The 25,830-nt window shown below is 32.8% G+C and overlaps 1 protein-coding gene across 4 annotated transcripts in view; it reads right to left on the minus strand.

The window, feature by feature from the left end:
* Positions 1–25,830, minus strand: part of LOC126879185 (zinc finger protein 235-like) — a 77,024-nt gene that overhangs the window by 42,183 nt on the left and 9,011 nt on the right. The window contains exon 2 of one of the 4 annotated variants that reach the window (XM_050642234.1): positions 10,065–10,729. The exons of the other annotated variants lie outside the window; for them this stretch is intronic. Within the exon in view, the coding sequence (XP_050498191.1) occupies positions 10,065–10,729 (665 nt within the window). The remainder of the gene's footprint in view (positions 1–10,064; positions 10,730–25,830) is intronic. 4 annotated transcript variants of the gene reach the window in all.

Raw genomic sequence — 25,830 nt, forward strand, 5'->3', positions numbered from 1 at the left:
GTGTAGGAAACAGAGGTTGAACCTTGCAAAATGGACACAAGTCCGGTTTTATTTTTTTTCTGGCATATCAGGGGGTGCTTATTAAAAGACTAACTTTTTCTGAAAAAATTTCGCCCCGGAACCCCCCTTTTCACCCCTTTAAAGGGGGTAATTTATGGTTTTTGCAGAACGTAGCCCTTCCTGTACCTTTTACAAAAAATTTCTTTTATAGAAATATGAAGAGGACTATATTTTCTACGATTTATTTCCGACAGCATATCTCTATCATCCACCGTTTAGCAAGGGTGGCGCCCCAAAGTTGACAAGTTTTTAAAAAATATATATTTTTCCCTAATTGTAACGGAAATTAAAAAGAAGTGCTGCGGAAATTATTCACAAATAGATGATTGATTTTTTGGTATAGGTTTCACTTAAGGGTAATTGCCCTTTTTTTAATTACAGGGTGTTACATTTTAAAAAACCCCTTTTTATACCATCTGAACCGTTTATGTTAGAGTAAAAAGACTTTCAGCGATTACCCATGTACTGGTGTTATTTACAAATTTGTATAATGCACCCCCATTTTTTCCCCGGAACCACCCAAAAAAAAAGAAGAATTAATAAATAAAGTGATTTTCTTGGAATCCTTCACACACAATGCCCTTCATTAATATACTTCATATATCATTTTGTGCAAGTTATTATTACCCATGCATGGACACTAAAAGCGATTTCCTAGTGCAACCCCTGTAGCCAAAAACAATAAATAAAATGGGGGGTTGAAATTTTTTTTTTGTTTTTTGCTTTTTGATCAATATGGGCATATGCTTCATCAATAGTGCTTTTCAAAAATATATATGGTTATTGCAACATCCCTGCGCTATCATTGAAAATATACTGCAGAAACTACCCCTATACTTTATCCAGCATGTTTTTACGATTTTCTCATTACCTATTCATTTTTTTTAAACAAAACTTATACAAGGTTAAAGACCACTATTTACTCTAAAAATTAGGTCGTATTCATTTTTTTCGTTTAAGCAACCGTTACGGCACAGTGGCGCCGTAAACCTCATATATGCTTTGACGGGCTCCAGTTTTTGTTTATTTTTTCGTCATCTGTTTGTTTTATTGATAAAGTACTTATGTAAAATAAAACAACACAGTGTAACCTACAAATCATGACCTATGCACATTTTATATTCTTTGCTCCCCAAAGCTACAGTGGTGGCCCAAAATAAATTTTTCATATTTTCGCCACCTACACGCATTTTATTCCGTTAATGCTACCTTAATAGCACAATATTCACGGCGGATGAAGGGAGGGGTGATGGGGGCGATCACCCCCACCCCTCTCAAACCAAGTGATATTATATTTGAAGATTATAAAAATATTCATTTATTTTTATAGAAATACTTATATTACATTAATATTATTTTTATAAGAATGACTTTTTATGCTTTAGGGACAGTGGCGGATCCAGCATCGTTAAGAGGGGGGTGCCAATTGGTTAAATTTCTATAAAAATAAATGAATATTTTTATAATCTTTGAATATAATATCACTTGGTTTGAGAGGGGGGGGAGGTGATCGCCCCCATCACCCCTCCCTGGATCCGCCACTGCGTAGCGACCACCTAAGGGTAAATATTGTACTGTTAAGGTAGCATTAATGCAATAAAATGCATGTAGGTGGCGAAAATATGCAAAAATTTATTTTGGGCCACCACTGTGGCGTTGGGGAGCAAAGAATGTAAAATGTGCATAAATCATAATTTGTAGGTTACACTGTGTTGTTTTATTTTGCATAAGTACTTTATCAATAAAACGAACAGATGACGAAAAAAAAAAAAACAAAAACTGGAGCCCGCCAAAGCATATATGAGGTTTACGGCGCCACTGTGCCGTAACGGTTGATTATACGAAAAAATGAATAGGACATAATTTTTAGAGTAAATAGTGGTCTTTAACCTTGTATAAGTTTTGTTTAAAAAGAATACATAGGTAATGAGAAAATCGTAAAAACATGCTCGCCAAGGGATAGGGTAGTTTCTGCAGTATATTTTCAAGGATAGGGGTGCTTTTCGCAGAGATGTTGCAATAACCATATATATTTTTGAAAAGCACTATTGATGAAGCATATGCCCATATGGATCAAAAAGCAAAAAACAAAAAAAAATTTCAACCCCCCATTTTATTTATTTTTTTTGCTACAGGGGTTGCACTAGGAAATTGCTTTTGATGTCCATGCATGGGTAATAATAACGTGCACAAAGTGATATATGAAGCATATTAATAAAGGGCATTGTGTGTGAAGGATTCCAAGAAAATCAATTTATTTATTAATTCTTCTTTTTTTTGGGGTGGTTCCGGGGAAAAAATGGGGGTGCATTATACAAATTTGTAAATAGCAACAGTACATGGGTAATCGCTGAAAGTCTTTTTACTCTAGCATAAACGGTTCAGATGGTATAAAAAAAGGTTTTTTAAAATGTAACACCCTGTAATTTAAAAAAAGGGCAATTACCCTTAAGTGAAACCTATACCAAAAAATCAGTCAATTATTTGTGAATAATTGTCGCAGGATTTCTTCTTAATTTCCGTTACAGTTAGGGAAAAATATATTTTTTTTAAAAACATCTTTTTTAAGAACTTGTCAACTTTAGGGCGTCACCCCCGCTAAACGGTGGATGACACAGAGATGGTGTTGGAAATAAATCGTAGAAAATATAGTCCTCTTCATATTTCTCTAAAAGAATTTTTTTGTAAAAGTTACAGGAAGGGCTACGTTCCGCAAAAACCACAAATTACCCCCTTTAAAGGGGTGAAAAGGGGGGTTCCGGTGCGAAATTTTTTCAGAAAAAGTTAGTCTTATAATAAGCACCCCTTGATATACCAGAAAAAAAATATAACCGGACTTGTGTCCATTTTGCAAGGTTCAACCTTTGTTTCCTACACTAATAGGGGACGTACAAAGAGAAAGCGTTGCAAAATATGCTCCGAAAAAAAAAAATTAGAAAACAGACATCATATCACTGCGAAAAATGTCCTGATCAACCCGGATTTTGTGTTGAAGAATGCTTTGAAATTGCTCATATGTAAATCAAATTACTATACAATTGTAGTTTATAGAATATCTAAATACACTTTTTTTTTCTTCTAAATTCCGGTATATAATTATTTTTCTAGAAAAACGTTCTAATTTGCCTTGTGCCGGTCGGAGCCAGTCAGCGATACACTAGAAATTCTTAGCCAGGTGCTCATGACTCCCATGAGAGTCAAAAATTCAAATCACATTTTATAAACATATATATGTTACAGTTCAAGTTGATTCTCAGTTAGAGTTGACTCCAACTAGTTGGAGTCAACTCCAACTGAAACGAGCAGTCAAAGTTGATTTTAAAAATTTAAATCAACTTTTACTAGTTGGAGTTGACTCTTCCTGGATCGATTCAGTAAATGTTGATTTTACGAGAATCTCAAGTGCATTTTTGATGAGTGTGCGTTTCTTTGTTTTGACCGTTTCAACTACTTATTAGTATAGTCTGTAACGTCGCCCCCGTTAGGTAAATTATTCTGATTCGATTTTTTGCACAAACTTACTCAAAGAAATACATCCGTATAACAATCCTTATAACAAATACACAGGGTGTCACGCGGTACCGCGGTCGAAAAATTGTTTAACCAATTTCAGTAAAGTCAGTCAGTTAAAGTGACTCTTTATCGAACGAGTCTGATATTACGAGCAGAGGAACAGACGCGTTCGATAAAGAGTATTGAGGTGGTGCGTACACAATTGTATCGTCAATCATAAAAACATTAACACTTACTTATAACTTTGAGGAAATTTTTTTAATTTTAGACGAAATAAAAAATTTGTAATGGCAGTAATCACAGATGACTTTTGCATGATGGCCGGTTTTGATGTTTAATCGATAGTTATCAATATTGTACACCCCCCACATAAAGTGGGGGACTTTTCATTTTTTAATTTAATTTTCCATTTGAAACAATCATTTTTCTCCGATTATGGCGCTATCTATCCATAATAGAAAAAATGTGTCGAATAAAAGTTGCTTATTTTGGGTGTCACGAACCCCACCTCCGTGGAGGTTCGTGACACCCCACGGAGAGGGGAGGGGGGTAAATTTTAAATTTTAAATACGAACCCTGCGATATTTCGCGAAATGAACAACAGATCATAAAACTGCAAAATACACCTATCGAATATTTTTCAAAAATCAACCGAATGGCACCAAACACGACCCCGGCGGAGGTGGGCTGGGGGGTTACTTTAAAATCTTAAATAGGAGACATCTTTACCAACTGCAAATTTAGCATACTTTCCTCCCCTACTATGAGGATTTATTGATAAAAAACATGGCTAGTTGCTAAAGCACATAACTTTTTTATTTTCCAACATAAGCAAATTAATCAAAAAAGAAAATGTTAAGAAAGCCTAAGTCTACAAATGGAGTTTTAATTTTAAAATATTATATATACTAGAATATTCCACAGGGTGTTCCGAACTTTAAGAAAAAAACACAGTATGATTGTAACACCCGGTATAAAATCATATGTACCTGTCTAGCAACAATATTATTACACCGATATTCTTAACTAATAAGGCTATAACTTACTAAAAGGATCACTCAAATCGGACAACAGGTTTAGGAAATTCGAGACATCAAACATGTCCCATTTTTAAGGTGTTCGGGTAATTTTGCCGGTGTGTGTAATTTTTTCAGTTCGTACAAATTTTTTTTTAGATCCGTTGGGCCTTTTTTTCTCTAAAATTGACTGTTGTCGAGTTATTAGCGACTTAAAATTTGAAAAACGCCAAAATAACCATTTTTAAGGTTTAATAACTCGGTTAAAGATAATTATTGTGAAAGTCGAACGAGCAGCCGTGGAGTAACGGCATAATCGCTGGCCTCATACGCCAGTGCACGTGGGTTCGAGCCCTGCTAAAGACAAACCATTTTCATTTCCAATAATGACACCAGCCGTCTCACCGTGTCTCGGAGAGCACGTTAAGCCGTCGGTCCCCCTGGGCTAGTGTACATCGACACAAGTTACTTGAAACAGGGTTAAAGATGTAATTGACGCCGAAACTGTCCGAAAGGCAAAAATGCCATACGCTTATGAAATTCAGAAACTAAAAAAATTCAAAGATTAAAGCTACCTCTATAAGATCCTGAAGAAATTTTTGTCATTATTTCATTAATAAGATATTATTTTTAATTATCAACAATGAGCGCTAACCATTGGACGGCTGGAATGGTCCATCTCTTTAGCACTCACCATTGACGGCCGCCTAATACGCACTTAGCGCTCATTGTTAATAATTAAAGATAACAACAATAAAAACAATTGTAATAAAACAGTGACAAAAATTTCTGCTGGATCTTGTAGAGGGGGCTATAAACTTTGATTTTGTCACTTTCTGACTTTCATAATAATGGATTTTAACCGAGTTATTAAGCCTTGAAAATGGCTATTTTCGCATTTTTCAAATTATAAATCGCGTATAACTCGACAACAATCAATTTTAGAGAAAAATCACAAAATACCTTTTTTTGCTCAATATAACCCAAATAATCTAAAAAAAAAATTGTTCGAAGTGAAAAAATTATTTTTGTGAATTTGTCTAAAAAAATTGTTTAAACAATTTATCGATCAAGGTACTGCCTGGCACCCAGTAGATTTGTTATAAGGGCCTCTTTTTGAGTAAGTTTGTGCAAAAAATTCGAATCGGAGTAATTTATCTAACGGGGGCGACGATACAGTCTAGACTAATTTGAACATATTCAGTAACATTTAATTTCTAGAATCGGCTGTTTGTGTGAATCAGAATCAACTTTTACTAAATGGCATTGGGAAGAGTATACTTTTCCTAGTTGGAGTCTACTTTTACTAGTAAATGTTGAATATAAATCTTCATTTTATATTTATAATCAACTTTTACTGAAACCAGCCGTTAGAGTTAACTCCAACTAGTTGGAGTCAACTCCAACTGGATAATCAACTTGAACTGTAACATATACACTTTATTTAATTAATTTAATATTATTATAGTATATTCTAATATCAATTACAACGATATTTTAGAAAAATTTATTGCCGCTCATGTGTAACACACCTCTAAAAAAGTCAGCAGCGAAAGTGTTAAACCAGAGTTAACACTATTGAGATTTTTCCCCAGTGTGCACTCTCAAATGTCTTTTCAAACTACTTTTTTCAGTAAATTGCTTTAAACAAATTTCACACTTGTGAGATTTTTCTCCAGTGTGCACTATCAAATGTCTTTTCAAAAGACTTGCTTCACTAAATATCCCAATAAATGACCGTTTTGGAGTGTAATTTTCAGGGGCAACTCCGAATTGCATGAAAATTTGGATTTAGGTTCTACTTACCCTCCGCTTCAAAGTTGAATTTGTCCCGTTGGTTGCTTTTACTTGGGGGGTGACAGTCACCCCTTCTCGAGGGGTGAAAATCGCGTGTTTAAAATAAGCCCAGAAATGAATAAATTGACCGATTATAAGCAACGTTAGTTCTATAAAGTTTTTTACGTAAGTCAATACTTTTCGAGTTATTCGCAACTGAATATGTCTTGATTTTTCGACAAAAAACTACGTTTTCAGACCGTTTTTCGCAAATACCTAAAAAAGTAAATATTTTATCGAAAAAAATATTCTCAGCAAAAATGTAGCTTATAAAAAAATTTAAAAAATGTATCAGTAAAGTATATAAATTGAGAAAAAGCAAAGTTGTAGCTCATGAAAAATACGTTCTTATTCGTCTAATTCCAAATCGAATAAGTCAACGCAAAATCACCGAAAAATTAAGCACTTTTCGGGAAAAGCTTATTAAAATTTTTAAAGTATCTAAAAAAAGCTTTGCATTTGTTTTTTTTACAAAGGTTTCTACCACCAAAAATAAACGAGTTACACTGAAAAAACGTTTGCCCCTTTTTTTTGGTAAAAAAAATTGTGAAATCCTCCCTCTATTTAGCACCCTAAATACAATTAATCGTTACCGCTTTACGATTTATTTTAATAATATGTATATTGTTTATATGATCTGTAAGTTTGATTGGTTTTAAGTGCTTATTTTCAAAAAAATTTGGTTTTATAGTAAAAAAAAAAATTCTAAAAATTTTTGAAAAATTTCCTTTTTTCAAAATAACTTAAAAAGTATTAGTGATAAGAAAAATCTTAAAGAGTAAAAAAATGTAGGTTTCGCTATTATAAATATGCTAGTTTCATTTTGTTTTTCCGCAAGACAAAAATTGGTTAAGATATGGATGTTCAAAATTTGCATACACTCGCGATTAGTGACCCGTTCAATCTTTTTTAACGATATCCCTTTCAAAAATAAGCACTTTAAACCGGTGAAACTGACAGATCATATAAAAAATAGACAAGTAAGTAAATTGTTTGTACAGCGGTAGTTATTAATTTCATTTGGGGAGCTAAGCACGGGGAGATTTTCATGATTTTTTTACAAAAAAAAGAAGGCTAACTTTATTTTGAGCGTAACTCGCTTATTTTTAATGCTAGAAACTTTTATGAACAATTGAAATAAAGCTTTTTTTAAAAAAGTTTAAATGGGGTTTTCCCGAAAAGTGCTTAATTTTTCGGTGATTTCACCTTGAATTATTCGATTTGGAATTAGACGCATAAGAACGTATTTTTCATGAGCTACACCTTTGTTTTTGTTCGATTAACAGACTTTACTGATACACATTTTTTTTTCGGTTTTTTATAAGCTACACTTTTTTCAAGGATATTTTTTTCGATCAAATATTTAGTTTTTGAGTTATTTGCGAAAAATCGTCCGAAAACGTAGTTTTTTTTGTCGAAAAATAAACATTTTTAATCGCAAATAACTCGAAAAATATTGACTTACTCAAAAAACTCTATAGAACAAAAGTTGCTTAAAATCAGTAAATTTATCCATTTCCGGTCTTATCTTGAATGTATGTTTATTCACCCCCGAGAAGGGGTGACTGTCACCCCCAAGTAAAAGCAACCAACGGCAAAATTTCAACCTTGAAGTGGAGGGTGAGTAAAACCTAAATCCAAATTTTCATGCATTTCGGAGTTGCCCTTGAAAATTACACGGTATCGCCGTATTTCCCGTTAGCCTTTTAAAGCAAATTTCACATTCATATGCTTTTTCCCCAGTGTGCACTCTCATATGTCGTTTCAAAGAACTTCCCTGAGACAACACCTTAAAACAAATTTCACACTTTCACACTAAGGTTTTTCTCCAGTGTGGGTTCTTACATGATCTTTCAAATGATGTGCTGCGCTAAACGACTTAACACACATTTCACATGTGTAAGGCTTTTCACCAGTTTGCGCTCTCAAATGTACTGTCAAGTTTTTTGTTCTACTAAACTGTTTAAAACAAATTTCACACTTATAAGGTTTTTTTCCAGTGTGCACCAACAAATGTTGTTTCAAGTACCTTTCTGTAGTAAACTGCTTAAAACAAATTTCACACTTTAGTCCAGAGAAATAAGATTTTTCTCGTGACACATCCCCCTCCAGGCCGAAACCAAATTTTTTGAGTAGTATGGACATCTATATTATTAACCTATATGTTTCCTGCAGCCGATTTTGATGATATACATAGTTATAAACAAATGAAGATCGAAAAACGGTAAATTATCGCTTTTTTCGTCTATTACCAAAAAGTTAAGCACTTTAAACAAATTTGAGAGTAAGAAACTCATAAATCGTATAAAAAACTTCAATATGGCATTCGCTAAATATGTCCATCCTTATTGGTTGCTTAGAAAATTGCAAAATAAATCATAAATTTTGAGTTTTTATAAATATTCATAACTTAGGTAAAAATTAACTTAGAATGTTCTTATTACACGGAATGCCGATACTTCTTGTACTTAAATTATATTTTAAATTTCAAAGCAATTGGTCAAATAGTTTAAAAGTTATTTAATTTATTTATCCCAAATTCATTTTTTTTGCAACACTATAAGTCAGAAAATTACGAGGTTACAATAATACTTCAGACAGTTTATGAAAGAAGAACATTTATACTATTACGTTAATTAAAAATAAATAACAAAAAATAATTTTAAACAGTGTAAAATTATTTTGCAAAAACATGTCGATTTTTTGCTTACGTATAAACAATTAGAATAACTTTTTAACCGTTACCCGTAGAAAAATTATTTTTTCACATTTCGAAAGACTGAATTTTTATACACATTTAGAAAGAAAAACAACTGTTCTAGGACATTTAGGGACAAAGTTAGCCCCCCATTTTTTTAATTCACATGTTTTTGCAAAATTATTTTGCAATATTTATAATTATTTTTTGTCATTTTTTTTAAATTAAATAAATACTGTAAATTTTCTTCTTTCATAAACTATCCAAAATATTACTGTAACTTCATCATTTTCTGACTTACAGTGTTGCAAAAAAAATTAATTTTGAATAAACAAATTAAATAACTTTTAAACTATTTGACCAATTGCTTTGAAATTTAGGGTATGATTTAAGCACCATAAGTCTCAGCATTACGTGTAATAATAAGGTTCTAAGTTAATTTTTACATAAGTTATGCATATTTATAAAAACTCAAAATTTATGATTTATTTGGCAATTTTATAAGCAACCAATAAGGATAGACATATTTAGCGAACGCCATATTGAAGTTTTTTATACGGTTTATGAGTTTATTACTCTCAAATTTGTTTAAAATGCCCAATTTTTTACTAATAGACGAAAAAAGCGAAAATTTACCGTTTTTTGATCTTCATTTGTTTATAACTATGTATATCATCAAAATCGGCTGCAGGAAACATATAGGTTATTATTATAGATGACCATATTACTCAAAAAATTTGGTTTCGGCCTGGAGGGGGTTGTGTCACCAACACGATATTTTTTTTCCTTATTTCTCTGAACTACTTGTAAGGTTTTTCTCCACTGTGTGTTCGCAAATGTGCTTTTAAATTAGTATTTGTAGATAATTGTTTTAAACAAATTTGACACTTGTACAGTTTTTCCCCAGTGTGCACTCTTAAATGTTGTTTCAACTGACTTACTTGAATAAACGGCTTAAAACAAATTTCACACTTGTAAGGTTTTTCTCCAGTGTGGGTTCTTACATGATCTTTCAAATGATGTGCTGCGCTAAACGACTTAACACACATTTCACATGTGTAAGGCTTTTCACCAGTATGCGCTCTCAAATGTACTGTCAAGTTTTCTGTTCTACTAAACTGTTTAAAACAAATTTCACACTTATAAGGTTTTTCTCCAGTGTGCACCTTTAAATGTTGTTTCAACTGACTTGCTTGAATAAACGGCTTAAAACAAATTTCACACTTAAAAGGTTTTTCTCCAGTGTGCACCTTTAAGTGTTGTTTCAACTGACTTGCTTGAATAAACGGCTTAAAACAAATTTCACACTTAAAAGGTTTTTCTCCAGTGTGCACCTTTAAATGTTGTTTCAACTGACTTGCTTGAATAAACGGCTTAAAACAAATTTCACACTTAAAAGGTTTTTCTCCACTGTGTATTCGCAAATGCACTTTTAACAGAGATACTTTAGTAAATTGCTTGAAACAAATTTCACATTTGTAAGGTCTGTCTCCAGTCCCAATTTTCAAATTTTTATTTAATCTTTTCTCTTCAACCTGGTGGCCTCCTTTATGAGGCGAATGTAAGGTTTCCATAATTTTCAGTTTATTCTCCTCTCGGGAACAACCTGAAATACAAACCGACTATAAACATTTCACTGGGACAGAAAAACTTTACTGGAAATATAATTAAAAATATACAAGGCACAGAAATTAAGGCAATTATTTGTTAACGATTTTAACTTCCAATCGTGTAGCAAGATTTTTCATCACGTGTTTAATTCTGTCCAATCAGATTATTGTGTGTGTGTGTTTGAGCATTATTGGCTTCGGAGTCAATGTCCATTCGCCATCTTACCTTTTTGGGATTATTTGTATTATTTATGCGGAAGCTCTAAAGGAGTGCTTCCGCTTTCTACTGATTTGTTCAGGTATGTATCTGTGTCGCTGTTTGGAATTCAGGAAAATGGCCATCTAATTGGTGCACCTCAATTTATATCCCGCTACACAAAAAAGGAACTACTACCAGATGTGAAAACTACCGCACACTGTCACTAATAACACATGCTAGTAAAATCTTGTTGCATATCATCAAAAACAGATTAAAAACCTATCTACATTACCAAATACCTCAGGAACAAGCGGGATTTGTAAAGGGTAAAGGTACAAGGGAACAAATCCTGAACCTGAGACAACTTATTGAAAAGTCTAGAGAATTTCAAGTACCTATAAATATAGGTATAAATCTGTGGTCAATTTTAATAGAAATGGGCGCACCAATGCACCTGGTGACACTTATTAAAAATCTGTACCAGTCTAATATAGCGACAGTACGACTAGATCATAAGTTCTCAAACCAATTCAAGACCGAGAGAGGTGTTAGACAAGGATGCGTGTTGTCACCTGACTTATTTAACATTTATGGTGAACATGTCATGAGGATGGTTTTAGAAGGATGGGCCGGTGGAGTAACAGTAGCCGGTAGGAAAATTCCAATTTGAGATTTGCTGATGACACTACACTTATAGCAGCAAATGAGCAAGAAATGTTTGATCTTCTGCGAAGAGTTGAGCACGAAAGCAATAAAGTTGGTCTGAAAATCAATAAAGCTAAGACAAAAATAATGGTGGTCGACAGATTCGACACTATTCAACTGACTAACATGTTACAGGAATACCAGATAGTAAACACCTTTGTCTATCTCGGGTCTAGTATAACTAACGATGGCAACTGTGAAGCAGAAGTTCGGAGACGTATTGGTATGGCAAAAAATGCGATGAGTCGCCTAACTAAAGTTTGGAAAGACAGATCTATCTCTCAAAATATCAAGATGAGACTGGTGAATGCCCTTGTATTCTCAATATTCATTCTCTCTTCGCGCATGCGAGCGCCAAAAAAATTGATGCCTTTGAGATGTGGTGCTGGAGAAGAATGCTGCGCATACCATGGACAGCTCATAGGACAAACGTTTCCATTCTAAACCAACTCAATATTAAAAAAAGGCTGTCCACAATATGTCTGCAACGAATTCTGCAATTCTTTGGTCACGTGGTTCGCAGAGGTGACGACAGTTTGGAGAGATTAATCGTTTCTGGAAACGTTCCGGGAAGAAGATCAAGAGGACGATCACCAACTAGATGGTCCGACCAAATAAAGAATTCAGCTGGAAACTCATTCTGCGAAGCTCTTAGAGCAGCTGAAGATAGAGACCAATGGAGAAACATTGTTAGGAATATTGGAAGAAATCACGATCCTCAGTAATGGGGAAACGACGAAGAGAGAGTATCCAATCACAATCCTGCTCCAATTTTACAAAGAACTATTTTATATACTTACTTACTTATTCCTCTTCACTCCATGCGGAGCATAGGGCGTCAACTGTCTGCCTCCATTCTGTCCTATCCTTTGCACTAATCTTTATTTCCGCCCAGCTTTTCCCAATAGCACTAATTTCTTTGTCCACACTTCTTTTCCACGTTTCTACGGATCTACCTGGTCTTCTCTTGCGATGTGGTGTGTATTCTAGGGCTTGCCTCGCTATGTCTGTATCAGGTCTTCTTAGTGTGTGCCCCATCCAACTCCATTTCCTTTTGCATATTGTTTTACATATAGGTACCTGGTTAGTTCTTGTCCATAATTCTTGATTTGATATGCGGTTTGGCCAGTAAATGTTAAGAATCTTCCTTAGGCATTTATTTATAAACACTTGCATCTGTCCGATACATTTTCTTGACACTTTCCAAGTTTCTGCTCCGTATAATAACACAGTCTTCACGTTGCTGTTGAATAATCTTATCTTGGTTTTACTTGTCATCTGACGTGAAGACCACATTTTCCTTAGCATATTGAATGCGTTTTGAGCTATTCCTATTCTCCGTTTTACGTCCTCCTCCGTCCCTCCTTTAACTATTTTATATACCTATATCCTATATCTAATTTTCAACGATTTTTGTTTTCATTTGGAATTATTTCTTTTCATTGTGATTTTTTTTATCATTTTTTTATGTATCATTTTTTATTTACTTATTATTTTGTTTTTTAGATATTTTTTTTTTCAGTGTCTTTTTTTTTCAATATAAATTACAGCGGTTATTTTCTACTGTACATTATTACAGTGGGAATAATTTTAAGTAATAGCTTCTGTTTAATTTCAACCAGTTTCTTAGTTTTGACAACTGTCACATTTAAAAAAATATCCATAATAAACTTTTAGTTCGGCACCTACTGTCAAATTGTCACAAGAAGAACACAAATCGGCGATTTGTAGCGTTCGAGTTTACTTCGGTAAGATTATTTCATGAATAAAACTGCATTTATAAATATTTTAACTAATATTTTATTAATATCTTCGTCTAAATATTTGCTAAATTGTGCTGTTCACTTTGACAAGTTGAAAAATGTGTGTCCATTAATTGGGATCAATGTTACTGAATGTTTTCATTCAAGACTTGAATTTCATATGTAAGTATTAAAAAATAATCTGTCGAATATCACACGATAGTAAGAATAAATAAGAAAATAATGCTCCAATTTTCTTTCTGCTTGTTTCCAATCGGCAATAGTCTATAGCCAGAAAACAACTTTTCTCGAAAAATTGTCGCATTATTGTCAATTTATTCTCACTCTCTTGTGATATTAATGTTGAGAATAGAAAGAGCTATCCTCCGTTTCACGGTTACCTTGTAGCGTTTGAAAAAACTCCAACCATAAATTTTATATCCTACCTCAAGAAAAATATCTATTTTTCCAATTTATTTTATGAAGTAATTTACCATAAAAATTCTGAACCGCCCCTGCTTCTGAGTATTACAAAATATTACGCAATGTTGGGAAAGTACTCATTTCCCCTTGAAAAAATTATTGGACTCGTCCCAAACTTGCAGAGTTGCATCATTAAGGGCGAATTTCGCTTAGAAGTACGCAGAAAAATCGGTGAAGGTTAGGTACCCCGCCGAAGAAAAGTTCAGTCCCACGGTACCCTTTCGCTGATGTGTTAGCCAGCAATGTGGGGCTCATCAAAAACCATTACTTTGCCGGTAATAAGTGTTGCATTGTCGCTATTTAAAGTTGTGTGAAGGGTTGTAACCTGTTGAGAGTACTCGTGGAGGATTTCACCCCAAGGCATTGGATTTTTACGGTGAAAATCGGTTACTTTGTATAGGTTGTACGACGCAGTACAAATGAATTGCGTAGCTGATGGCCGGCCTTGTGTGGTGATGTTCTGTTCCTGTTCCCCTATTGATGTCCCGATGAAATGTTTGTTTTATGTTCCTGTTCCCCTATTGATGTCCCGATAAGATGTTTGTTTTATGTTCCTGTGTTCAAGTTTCCATTTTCCCAGATCCCCTTGTATTATGGAATGCCTGCCCCACCCACCTGTAGATTGACATATGAAAGTGTTTGCTTTGTTGATGTGTGACAAGTCGTTTTAATAAAGGTACAGTACTATTTCGATTGTAAATTAAAAGTGATTAAATTCCAAGTGGATATAACAAGTTGGTAAAATTTAAAACTTTTTTATAAAAATATGTTGCTTTCATAATGGTTTAATTTTTGTAACGTTTGTTTAATATTTAAAGTCCTGTTTTGCTATGAAAGATGTCTAAGAAAATTTAGTTTGAAAATAAATTTGCCTATTATGTAAAGTAAATACAATGGCAGTGACATTTGACAGCATAAGTCAAATTTTTGCTTGAGATACACTACTCAACCAAGTCAAAATGTTTGTATTTGTAAAATCATATAAAAGTTGTAGTTGTTCATATTTTATCCTGAGATAAAGTCATTCATTTCCTGTCAAAGAATATTTTTTTAAATAAAAAAGAGGCTTGAAAATAAATGTTTTTGAAAATGTACCTATTTTATTTTGTATAACCCTTTGGAAAGTTATTAACCAGATTTCTAATGCAACTGTATGAGTTTTAGAGTAGAGAAAAAAAGGAATATGGCATAGAAGCCAATGTTGAGGATAAAGATAGCCCGATTAAGCCCAACAGAAGAATCTAAGATGAATGTCCCCCCAATTGGTACCCGTAAGTACAGAATATGTCCAGTAAGTACTCAGTAATGAACCAGAGGATTTATTTCAAACGGAGTCCATTTTTAAATAGTGGAAAAGTCCTCTAGTCTGTGTAAGTATCCGTTGTTTATTTGGTTATGGTAGTTAGTCATCTTTAAACCCTCCCATCCCCCCTAACGATTCCATTACCCGCCACCAACAAAACCTGAGCTGCCGTCTCGCAAAGAAGGTTTGCGTGTCTGCTTCTTCTTCTTTAGACCTGTTTCGACCCCCAGTATCTTCGTAGTTAGTCTTATCCCTGTCCCCATCTGAGCAGACATGTAAAACGCTTCAACCTTTCAATACAGACTCTTACGAAGAACAGTGTTGCGAAGAGGTATATTTTAAGCAATTGATATTTTTCTGTTCTAAGCAGTAAACATCAGCGTTGATATCGTATAAATATCTTAGGTATATATATATAAGAGGTATATTTTAAGAAATTGATATTTTTCTGTTCTAAGCAGTAAACATCAGCGTTGATATCGTATAAATATCTTTCATAGTACCTATCTCTGAATTAGTTAAAAAGAATAAAACCCACAGATCTTCAAATCAAGATGTTTTGGACTTCTGGAATATTCTATTTAGACGGGCTTTAAGTTCGTCTACTTAAAACCGGCAACACTGAGCTGCAAGGTTCCATAAGCTTTATATGGGGATATGCTGCTCACACTGCAAAGTGACTGCGAAATGCAGATTAGAGCGGCATTTAACAATATGAAAAAGCTTCTCATAAGCTCTAAAATATTAAAGGGAAGATTTATTTCTTCCCCTAAAACTACGTCTAGTTAAATGCTACATTTCTCCAATCTTACTACATGGTGTTGAAGCCTGTACGCTGACAGAGACGCTCACGAACAAACTAGAAGCATTCGAAATGTGGGTGTACCATATCCTGGACCAGGGGTCGGCAACCTGTGGCTCGCGAGCCGCATGCGGCTCTTTGGATGTGAAGCTGCGGCTCTTAGTTCCACACGCAAATATTATTTATCCTACCAAAAAAAACATTTAAAAAGCCTCCTGAAGAACTTATTCGTGATTTCAAAAACAAGACTTGCCACTATCCGCTAAAACAGTACCAGATAGAATAGCTAAAATGTCTTCATCTGTAACATATTTGCAGGTAGAAGATATTTAACTTTCTTCCGCCCTATCACTCGCTATAGATGAGTCTTGCGACGTAAGACACGGCACAAGTTGCCCTTTTTGTCAGGTGTGTGTCTTCCCAAGGCCCCAAAGAAGAACTTCTGGGATTGCTACCGCTCTCGGAATAAACTATAATGAAAGATATGGCGAATGCCGTGCAAAAATGCCTTGAAGACAATGAGATCGATTTAAATAAAATCGTTTCAAAAGCAACTGATGGAGCCAGAAGTATGACAGAAAAAAGTAACGGGGCAACAACGATTCTTCAAAGCAAAATAAATTACGTAATTCTTACGTTTCACTGCATAATACACCAAGAAACGCTTTGTGCCCAAAAATTTCCAGCCCAAATAGTTGAGTTCATGAATTTGGTGATCAAGATTGTTAATAGAATCTTGTCAAAAGCACTCTACACCATCGTCAGTTTAAAGAATTCTTAAACGAAATGGAGGCTCAGTATTCCGACCTCCTTCACAATAAAGTGCGAGGGCTTTCCAAAGGTAAGGTGTTGAAACGTTTTGCTTTGTGGTTGAATAAAATAAATACATTCCTAAATGAACAAGGCATTAATCACCCTGAATTAGGGAACGACAAATGGTTGGAAAAATTTTACTTTATGTTGGATATCACAGCGAAATTAAATGAACTGAATCTAAAATTGCAAGGAAAGGGAAACCCAGCCTATGTTTTGGTGTAAGAATTGTGTCCTGGAATAAGATTATGAGATTAAGATTTTTATCAGTATCAGAAGATGAATTATATTAAATAATATCCAATATTGAACTGGGTCAAGATTGTGTAATATCGACTAACATTTACCTTGATTGTTTATTTAAATATTGAGTGTAGAATCCTTGGCCACGGGCGCTGAATAAGCACCCGTGTATTTGTAACAATAACACACTTTGATTATTGAAAATAATATAATTAAAAGATCAGAATAAACTTGGTGTTCGTCGAGGTAAGATGTTTCATTCTCCCTTAACTACTTAACATTGAAAAGAACCTGAGGTATTACCACCCTTAGCTCCCAGGGTGACAGTAAATACCAGTTATATTAGATGGCGTTCCACATACCACTATATGGCGATCCTGCCAGAACCCTTAGCAACCACCTTAGTTACCAGTTACCACCATATGGCGATCCAGAAGGTCTTTGTTAAGTAGTTATTGTAATTAGTTAAGTGTAAATTTTAAGAAGAAGTTAATTAAGAAATGAGAAGATGAAAAAAAAGAAATTAGAATAAGGGAAACTTAAGTTATAAAAAGTAAATCTAAAGTAAAACAATGGGAGCGACGAGAAACTGGAAGAAGAAAATAAAATTGGGGTAAAGTATCTATCCCCCATAGATATGATATTATGCACTAGCTGATAGATGGAATTTGCGATGCCCACCAGACTAGACATTGGAGACACGTCGACATGGACGAAAATTGGGAATTCTGGAACCATGGAACCAGCCGGCGCGGCGTCAGGAGGACGCACATCCACGAAATGGACAGTGGTGGACAAGGACAAAATTATGTGATGTGAGTAATTTGACTATATTGTATTTATTGTTTTAACATTTCTCATATTGCATATAGCCTAACATAAGAATTAATTTTTCTAATTGAATACAATTAATATCAAATTAGGTCAAGTTTCCGTATGTTTACTAAGTGTAGAAGTATTCAATATTTCAAATATTCAATAATTTAGATGATTTTTGTTTAACTAAGTACATTGATAATATTAAGTTTTATTTTTAATGAAAACAAGCAATTTTTTTTCATTCTTTTAATAGAAAGAATACAACGATTTTATGACACTATGATAAGTAAAAATAATGATTTAGTTATCAATTTTTTTTCTATGAAGCAAAAATATGCTATTTAAAGGTGTTTATTTGTGCGAAGGTATATTTATATTTGCGAATTTTCAAATGTTGACGTTATTTGACCGTGAAAACACGGGTAAAGAAATACTATGATAGGGAATTTTGCTGACAGAAGATATATACACGATTTAAAATTACGACTTATATTATTATACACTAGAAAAAGGTGTAGAAATAGTTCTTTAAGTTCTTATATTATAAATATATTTAAATATTTGAATGAATAACATAATTTATGTAAGGCTTTATAGCAGATATAACCAGAGAAATAGAGATAAGACTATTTTGTTGTGACGTTATAAAAGTGTCCATTTTAGCGAAGAAAGTGAACTATTAGTAGTTAATTATTACCAAAAGTTAATTATCAATAATAAGGTTTTCTCAGTTGTATTTTTATGTAAATTAGGTAAATATTTTAATGGCAGCCCAAAACCATAAGTAGTATTAGTATTCAGCGATGGTAGCTGAGCCTTTTTGGTGATTTTTTAACAGAATATAGTCTATTTTTATCAACACTTTCTTTCGATTTTTTTTATTGAATTTTGAAGTTTTTTAGATGCCGATAACAGGTTTTGATTTAAATTTTTTTAAAATCAGTCGAATTTGAGTATAAATATTTTATAATAAAGTACAATTAAAGACAATTTAGACAATAAAAACCAACTCTTGTCAAGGAAAAGGCACAAAATGAAAATTAGAAGATATTAGCATACCCATTTCGTGTTTTGAAACTAACTGGATCTCACCTAGACTGAAGAAGATCACCTAGAAGATTTTTTTAAGCGCACAACTATCCATTTTGTCTTTTTGGAACAAACCTTCTCGCGACTAAGGACGTGCAAAAGGACCGGAAGTAAATTCAAGGGTATAAAGTTGCGGAAAAATACCCACCAAGTAGGTAAGGGTTAGAAAATGAAGAATTTTTAAAGTAAATGATATATAAATGAATAATTCTGAAAAATGATATGAATATGTATGAAGGAAGATATTATATAAAATATGAAGTAAATGATATAAAGAAGAAATATGAATAAGAAGAAGATTTATGTTTAATAGTACACTGTGAAGAAAGTACTACGTATAAAGAAAATGAAAAATATGTATTAGTAAAGTACCGGACAAGAGGAAGAGGAAGAAAAAGAGAGAATTTTTAAAAGAAGAATATGTAAAAATTTGAGAACATCAAAAGAATTGTCTTATAAAAGTCTAGTAACAGAATAAGAATTAAGAGAGTAAATTCAATTTTAAGAGTTTAAGTTGTAATTTCTTTTTAAATCTTTGAGTTAAAGTAAAGTATAAAATATAATTTGTGAGTGTAGAATTTCGCGAGATATAAAGAAAAGGAATTATGTAAGAATAGACAATATTTTACATTACTGAAGTTTGTTTTGTAAATTATGTATATGTATGTATATTTAGGTTTAATGTTTTCAAGGTAATGTTTGTGTTTTATTGGCGTATAAAAGTGAAAGTGTAAAATAAGCAAGCTTGTACAAATTGTACATAGTTTCATTTTCATTTGGATAGGTCAGTATAATAATATAACACAATTTTGACCGAAGTATAAAAAATAGTATTTGTTAGTAAACACACCGTAAAATTTATCCTAATACCGATTAAGATTTTTTTTTCATCAGATAATAAAAAAAATCTTAAAGAGAGGAAGGATGGTGTCCTGGAATAAGATTATGAGATTAAGATTTTTATCAGTATCAGAAGATGAATTATATTAAATAATATCCAATATTGAACTGGGTCAAGATTGTGTAATATCGACTAACATTTACCTTGATTGTTTATTTAAATATTGAGTGTCGAATCCTTGGCCACGGGCGCTGAATAAGCACCCGTGTATTTGTAACAATAACACACTTTGATTATTGAAAATAATATAATTAAAAGATCAGAATAAACTTGGTGTTCGTCGAGGTAAGATGTTTCATTCTCCCTTAACTACTTAACATTGAAAAGAACCTGAGGTATTACCACCCTTAGCTCCCAGGGTGACAGTAAATACCAGTTATATTAGATGGCGTTCCACATACCACTATAATTGGTTTGTTTTAAAGAAAAATAAATTCTTTTTGCAGAAGATCTTCAGAGCGGAAAAATACTTCATTTTTAATTTCTAAAGCAATATCGCGGTAAAACCAGTGCAACTGTTGACGCGAATTACTTCAGCACAGTTACAAAAAAAAAATAAAGATGCATTTGCTGGCAGATTTGAACAATTCAAAACCAATAAAACCAGTCTAGCATTAATAGTAAATGCTCTCAATACAAAACGAAATCCACGTTGAGCTATTTGGAATTGATACTGGATCTTTAGAAATGCAAATGATCGATTTAAAAATAAAGCTTTGTGGAGTGGAAAATTTACAGAATTGAAAAGCAAGTTGGAAGAGTTGGAGATCCAGAAATGTATGTATGTAACGCAACAAAAGTGGACAGCTTTGAAAGAAATGCCGCGAATTGAGGGACTTATATTCGTCGCATGGAATAGTCTTCCAGATTGCTACAGTGAGGTGAAGAAGTTGGCATTTGGAGTGCAAACTATCTTCGGATCGACATATTCTTGCGAGCTAGTGTTCTCTTGCATGAATATAATTAAAAGTAAACTACGAAGCCAACTAGCACATGAAAATTTAGAGTCGTGTTTGAAACTTAAAACAATAAGTTATGAGTCAGATTTATCCAAACTTTCTAAAACCATGCAAAGCCAACGCTCACATTGAAATTATTTGATCCATCGTTTGTCATTGAAGTACAAGTTAGTGTTGTAAGTGAATATTTAGTTGTTTTAATTTTTTACTTGAATAAATCAAATGTATCAAAATATCTATGTGAAAAACACGATATACATATGAATAAGTAGATTAATTTTTTTTATCAAATAACTTTATTGATGCGAGTACTATTTATTGTTGACAAAAAAAATTTGTGGCGCTTTAAAAATTTTGAAATTTGGTAAATTGTATTTTTTGACTCTACCGACTCAAAAGGTTGCCGACCCCTGTCCTGGACCAAACATGTCACCAACATAGAGGTAATCCACAGAATCGGAAAAGAGAAAGAAATCGTGAGCACAATTAAACGAAAAAAACTTGAATAACTAGGCCACATATTGAGACACGATAAGTACCGCCTACTGCAATTTATTATACAGGGGAAAATAGGCAGTAAGTGAGGACCAGGCAGGAGAAGATACTCGTGGCTCCAAAATCTGCGGAAATGGTTCGGGCTCACATCGGTTGAACTGTTTAGAAGTGCCAGGGTTGGACAAAAATTGTTTTTTTTTAATAAAACAAAAAACATGTTTTTTGTTTTAAAATAATTACGTACTTCACTGGATTTCTAAAAGGTGTTCCCATAAACCTCAACTGGCACACCTATGGGATTCCCGTGAAGTGCGCTCACGTGCAACGAGTGTTTAACTGTTTCGTTTCCTTATACCACGTGATATTATGTAAATCACATTCACATTCGCTATTCAGTTTTTCAGGATAGGTCGGTAGCTTTAAGTTCTGCTTTATTATAATAGGTTTGTTCTAGCAAACAGTCAAACTAGTCAGAAACCGTCAGCAAACAGTTGGTCAGTGAGAGAACATAATACAGTCACCAGTGCTATCCCCTCTACTCGCGCTGGTCCGCTATTCGCTGATGGTTTCAAACCGTTTGAAACTGATGCTAGAACAAACCTATTATAATTTCATATTGGTATCTCTTGGTAACTTTTGATACAACAATAATTTCAAAAGTTGAAAATTTAAATATAAAAAATAATGCTCAGTGAAAGGTGTTGCAACAGCTTTGGATAAATGCCAGAGAAATACCTGCACCATAGCAGTTGCAACAGACATTTGGAAGGACTTACTGGGTTATTTCCAAAGTGAATGTGAAGCTCAACCTAACGGTTGTAGCAACGTGTTGGATCTTCATAAAGCAGAAGCACGTTTTCAAATGGCTATAAAAGATGCGCATTATTTAGCTTATTTATTAGACCCTCAGTACTTAGGTCAGAAACTCACTGAGGCGGAAGTTGATAGAGCATTGTTATTTATTTCGGATTTTCACCCAAATGTGATGCCCGAAATACTCTCATTTCGTGCCTTAGCACCGCCATTTAATGAACAATATTTGTTTGTAAAAAATACAGTAAACAATTTAAGTTCTTTAACATGGTGGCTATATCAAAAACAGTTTATTTCATCGGAGTTGTTTCAGCAATATATTGTTTATAATTGACAACTCAATTATTTTCAGCAGTTGTATCCAGTGCTGGAGTGGAGAGGCTATTTTCTTCATAATATGGTCTAGTTCACTCGAAATTGAGGAATAGGTTAGGAAGTGACAAAGCTGCTAAGCTAGTAGCAATATTTCAACATTTAAATAAAAATTAATAAAAGTTGAAGGTTACATTATTAACCGTAAAGACTCATTATTTATAGTTTTTATTTTTTTTTAAGGAACATTCATTGTTATTTTTATTTTTTGTATCACATATCAGTTGCAGGATGTAGGACTGTGTAATATATGCTGTTGTAATTCAATAATTATTTACTTAATTTCTTAATTTTTTTTCTTTTTCTTTCAACTTTATTCGGAGTATTGGTTTAGTTAATGTTACTACAGCACTCAGCACTGTCCACCAGTACTAGTATGCTTGCTACCGGAACATAAATAAAGTTTAGTCAGTTACTTTTTTTCAGTTTTACTTTTTACTTCGCATTAATATTGTTATTGCACCTACTTACTCTATAATCTATGTTTGCAATTGTGCAAACACAAATGTCTTATAACAATGTTGTTTAAATAAACAATAACGAAAAAAAAAACTATGTTTTAAAACAATGTTTTAAAACACAACTGTTTTTTCCCAGTGTTTTTAAACATGTTTTAAAACATTGTTTTAAAAAGCTTGTTTTAAAACAGCCCAACCCTGAGAAGTGCCGTAAGCAAAATCAGAATTGCCTTGTTGATAGCCAACGTTTGCACTTGAAGAAGGAGAACAAGAAGAATGAAATATAAAATACTTAATAAACAAATACAATTATGGACAATGTTAGACAACAAACATAGAAGTTATTAATGTTGAAACCATAAAAGATGACTTAATAAGGGCTATCAGTTACGCAGAAAAAAAACGAGCAATACAAATCGATAAAAAAAATCAACATGAAAAATTCGTTCATGACAAAAATACTTATGTAGAGACGAAGAGAAATTAGGAACGAAAATAGGAAACTTACATGAAATTTTAAATTCAAAAAAATGCTATAAATCACAACAGAACATAATTTAAAATATATAGCAATGAAAAAAAGTTGTTTTTGTCTTTCGTTTGGTTCGTAAAAAGAATGAAAATCGAGAGAAAATATTTTTCAGATTATAGCAGCCAGTCCAAAACATGCTCTCATTGGTCGTGATGTCATGTCTTTATAATGATTGAAGTCAGCGCAAGGTTTTTCTCCGCTATGTGTTCACAAAGGTGCTTTTAGATGAGTTGTTCTAATGTTTGTTTTTAAACCAGGAGGAGTAAACTAAATTTGCCCAAGTTGGTAAGTCTATGATTGCTTTTTGGGATAAAATACGTTTTTGCCTTTTAGGGTGTAAAGTAGATTTTTTTTTAATTCAAGCCAATATCTACTGATATTTTTCTTCTGGTTAAAGTTTTCCTCGATTGTCTTCTTTAGAATATCATCCAGTAGAATCACTATTCTGCCCTGCTTGGTAAAAACGTCCGATCTACAATTTTCGTTTTTTCGTCATAAGGTTATAAATCCACTACTATTAGACATTTAGCATCTTATTGCTTAGTCAGAAAGTCCTTTTCTGCCATCTCAAATCGTACAAAACCGTAAATTTGTTTGTCCTTTTACCCCAGGCTGTGGGTGAAAAAACGTGATATAATTCAGGAATTTTTGAAACCTATCAGGTATTGTAAAGGACGATGCCAGGAATAACTTCTACTAAAATGTGACCAAAAATATTGTGAGCTTTTTTATTTATTGCGATTTTCATTTGTTAAATTTGCAATTTTTAAAGATTTTTAATTTTGCAGCTTAGGATATTGATTCTAGAGAAAAACTTTTTAATAGAAAGTTGTAGTAAATTAAAAAACCTACAATTTGAGCTATAATAAGTTTAATTTCGTTTATTGGTTATTGCAAAAAAGCCTGCGAAAGGTCCAAAATGGCCGTTTTTTACAATTGCGTTATTTATTGTACAAATAATGAAGATCTTTCAAGTCCAAACATAAAAAAATTGTAAGGCCGGATTAACGAATTTGTTGCTTAGATATTATAAATTGATTATCCCAAGAGGTCAAATGTCGAAGGCTATAACTTTTTGAAAAAAAAAAATCATAGACAGTTGGTGAAACATCCAATCTCCTTTTAAAGAGTCATGTTTTCATATTCTGATGTAAATTAATGCGTAAAACATTTTTAAACCTCTAATTTTTGGGTTTGAAAATAAGGGGGCAAATTTCGTTATAAACATTTAGAGCTGAAGGGGCCCTGTACATCCTATGAGTTTCTAACTTACAGATTATTGTTGCTGAAGACAAAACGAAGATTTACAAAAAAAATAAAAAAATTCTACAACTAAGTGAAGCCGAGATAATTGTTTCTTTTTTCTTAAATCGTAGTGCCTTTATTTATAACAATTAAGAAATTATTTTACAGTCATTGAGTAAAGAAAGACTTATATTATCTTAAAATAATAATTACGATAAAATATAGTTACATTGAATTATTAAAAATTATTTTTAAAATCGGTGCTTTTGCGAGAGGCCGAATTTTGCAAACAGCGGCCGAATTTTGCAAACCGCCCGGCTCGATTCAAATCCGCGCGCTCGGAAAATTTTTACGTAACTTGTATTAAATTTGGACCGAAAACAATTTAATAATATTACCATTATAACATAGTCTATTTACCACTGTATTTGTTTTTCTTGATAAACTTTTATATGTGAAATCTTATTTTCTGAAGAAATAATATTACAAAAATGATACATATATATGAAATATATAACTATATTTTTAATTTTTTCATTGTTATATAAATATAATAAGCGGATTTGAAGCGAGCCGGGCGGTTTGCAAAATTCGGCCGCTCGCAAAAGCACCGATTTTAAAAATAATTTTTAATAATTGAATGTAACTATATTTTATAATAATTTTTATTTTAAGATAATATAAGTCTTTCTTTAGTCAATGATTGTAAAATAATTTATTAATTGTTATAAATAAAGGCACTACGATTTAAGAAAAAAGAAACAATTATCTCGGCTTCAGTTGGTTGTAGAAAATTTTTATTTTTTTATAAATCTTCATTTCGTCCTAAGCAACAATAATCTGTAAGTTAGAAACTCATAGGATGTACAGGGCCGCTTCAGCTCTAAATGTTTATAACGAAATTTGCCCCCTTATTTTCAAACCCAACATTTAGCTAGGCTTCAGTTGGTCGTAGAAATTTTTTATTTTTTTATAAATCTTTGTTTCGTCTTCAGCAACAATAATCTGTAAGTTAAAAACTCATAGGATGTACAGGGCCGCTTCAGCTCTAAATGTTTATAACGAAATTGTCCCCTTATTTTCAAACCCAAAAATTAGAGGTTTAAAAATGTTTTACGCATTTA

The sequence above is a fragment of the Diabrotica virgifera genome, chromosome 1 (assembly GCF_917563875.1).
Source record: "Diabrotica virgifera virgifera chromosome 1, PGI_DIABVI_V3a".
Classification (NCBI taxonomy): Eukaryota; Metazoa; Arthropoda; class Insecta; order Coleoptera; family Chrysomelidae; genus Diabrotica; species Diabrotica virgifera.